This window comes from Monoraphidium neglectum, assembly GCF_000611645.1.
Source record: "Monoraphidium neglectum strain SAG 48.87 unplaced genomic scaffold scaffold02512, whole genome shotgun sequence".
In the NCBI taxonomy this organism is placed as follows: Eukaryota; Viridiplantae; Chlorophyta; class Chlorophyceae; order Sphaeropleales; family Selenastraceae; genus Monoraphidium; species Monoraphidium neglectum.
Genome location: NW_014011116.1, coordinates 1 through 1,787, shown reverse-complemented (window position 1 = coordinate 1,787; position 1,787 = coordinate 1). Strand labels below are relative to the sequence as shown.

The window sequence follows — 1,787 nt, the reverse complement described above, 5'->3', positions numbered from 1 at the left end:
AGGAGTGATGTGCAGAAATTTCAACGAAGACGAATTTTATAAGAGCTTTTATCCGCAGCACATTTGCGTCGCGTTGAAATACGGGAATTACATTCAGATGTACCGCCAGCTCATCTTCATTTTTTTCAAGGATGTCTGCGATTCACGAGGATGTGAATCATGCCTGCCTACCTTGCACAATACTGCCATGCGGTAGCTGGTAGCATGAGTCAAAGCTCCTGATGAGTGCACACCTTCTTGCCAATATCAAGAGTCAGCATGAAGCGGTGTTGTGGTGACATGAGAAATGGTATAGTTGCTTAGGTGTTGTATTGTAGGAGCAGGTCTGGTTGGGAATATGTTATGTACTTTGGACTGAGTGCCTCGTTCCCTTGCGTGGTGAGGTGCAGTATTTTCATGACAACATAATTTTGCAACTGTACTTACACACATTTCCAAATGCCAATATCCTTTCAATCTAAGAACAGCCTAAGCAACCCATTTCCACATTACTGCAAAGCTTCACACTAGCAACAAAATGATCAGGGCAACCCAGCACAAATAAGTTCTATATTTGCTCAACTGCCATACACAGCATATGGCATAATAAACAAGAAAAATTATGCAGCAGACACTTTTGGAAGGCGAAATTCACCCTTCCCCATGAGTCAAACATACACCCATTTGCCGGAAAAAAAAAATAAAAACGATTGTACACGCATGGTGTTGCGTGCATGCTGATTGATTTTCAAACATACAAGTGATGCATTCATTGCAAATCACTCTGCATGTCCCAATCGTGCTAGTCGTGCGTGCATCCCCCTCATCCAAACCTCACACCACACATATGTGGCAAGGACACACCTTCACACTCCTCACCAATGGTGGGTTACAAAAATCCTATTGCAAAAGACCAGCACCTACACCCGGGATAACAACTCCTGTTCACGAGAATTCTCACCTTCATATCAACGACGGCCACTCCCACTCCCACCGCCAGAACCACCGCCACTGCCACTACCCCCACTGCTACCATCCCCATTGCTTGAGCCGCCCGAACGACCGCCCTCGCCACCCCCATTGCGGGTGTTGTCAGTAGGGAAGATCGGGCCAATGTTAGCCCCTGCATTGCTCGTTGCACCGCCACTGTTCGCAGTCACACCACTGCCCACGCCTGTGCCCACACCGCTGTTCACCGTCAGACCGCTGCGGCCGGCTGTACCGCCCCCACTGCTCCCGCCAACCCCCCCGCCGGTGATGCCTGTGGACGTGCCCCCAAAGCCGGCAGAGACGCCACTGGCTCCTTGTGTGGCACTGCCGAGTGTAGAGCCAACGCCGTTGGAACCACTCCTGCCGCCGCCGTTGCCGATGGTGCTGGTGGGGCGCGCCCCGACCCCGACGCCGGCGCCGGCGTTGCTGGTTGCGCCGTTGCCGTTGCCGATGCCGCTGTTGCTCGTCGTGCCGCTGGCGACGCCGTTGCTGACGCCGCTGTTAGTGACGAAGCCGCCGGCGACGCCGCCGCCGGCCGGATTGTTGCCGCCGCCGCCCGCGACGGCGCCCGCGGCGGCGCCAGTCGGAGCGCTCGGGATCTTGGGCGTCGTCAGCGGCTCCTCCTTGGGGTTCCAGTCGACATTAGCCACCGCCTTGACGTCGCCTGCGCCAGCAGTGCTAGAGCCCGTGGCGGCGGTGGGTGCGGTGACGGTCCCGGTGTCCATCAGGCGGCGCCATGCGGGGGACAGAGGGCCGTCGGGGGCGGGGCGGGCGTGGCAGGCGAGGGCGCCTGCGCGGGGGGGAGGGTGACATAGGGG

General features: G+C 56.5%; 1 protein-coding gene across 1 annotated transcript; it reads right to left on the bottom strand.

Annotated features, from left to right (window-relative positions):
* Nucleotides 1–947: 947 nt before the first annotated feature.
* Nucleotides 948–1,694, bottom strand: MNEG_10912 (hypothetical protein; the record flags this gene model as incomplete). Its single annotated transcript, XM_014040614.1, has 1 exon — nt 948–1,694. One exon carries the CDS (start codon nt 1,692–1,694, stop codon nt 948–950), a length of 747 nt encoding a protein of 248 aa, XP_013896068.1.
* Nucleotides 1,695–1,787: the final 93 nt, after the last annotated feature.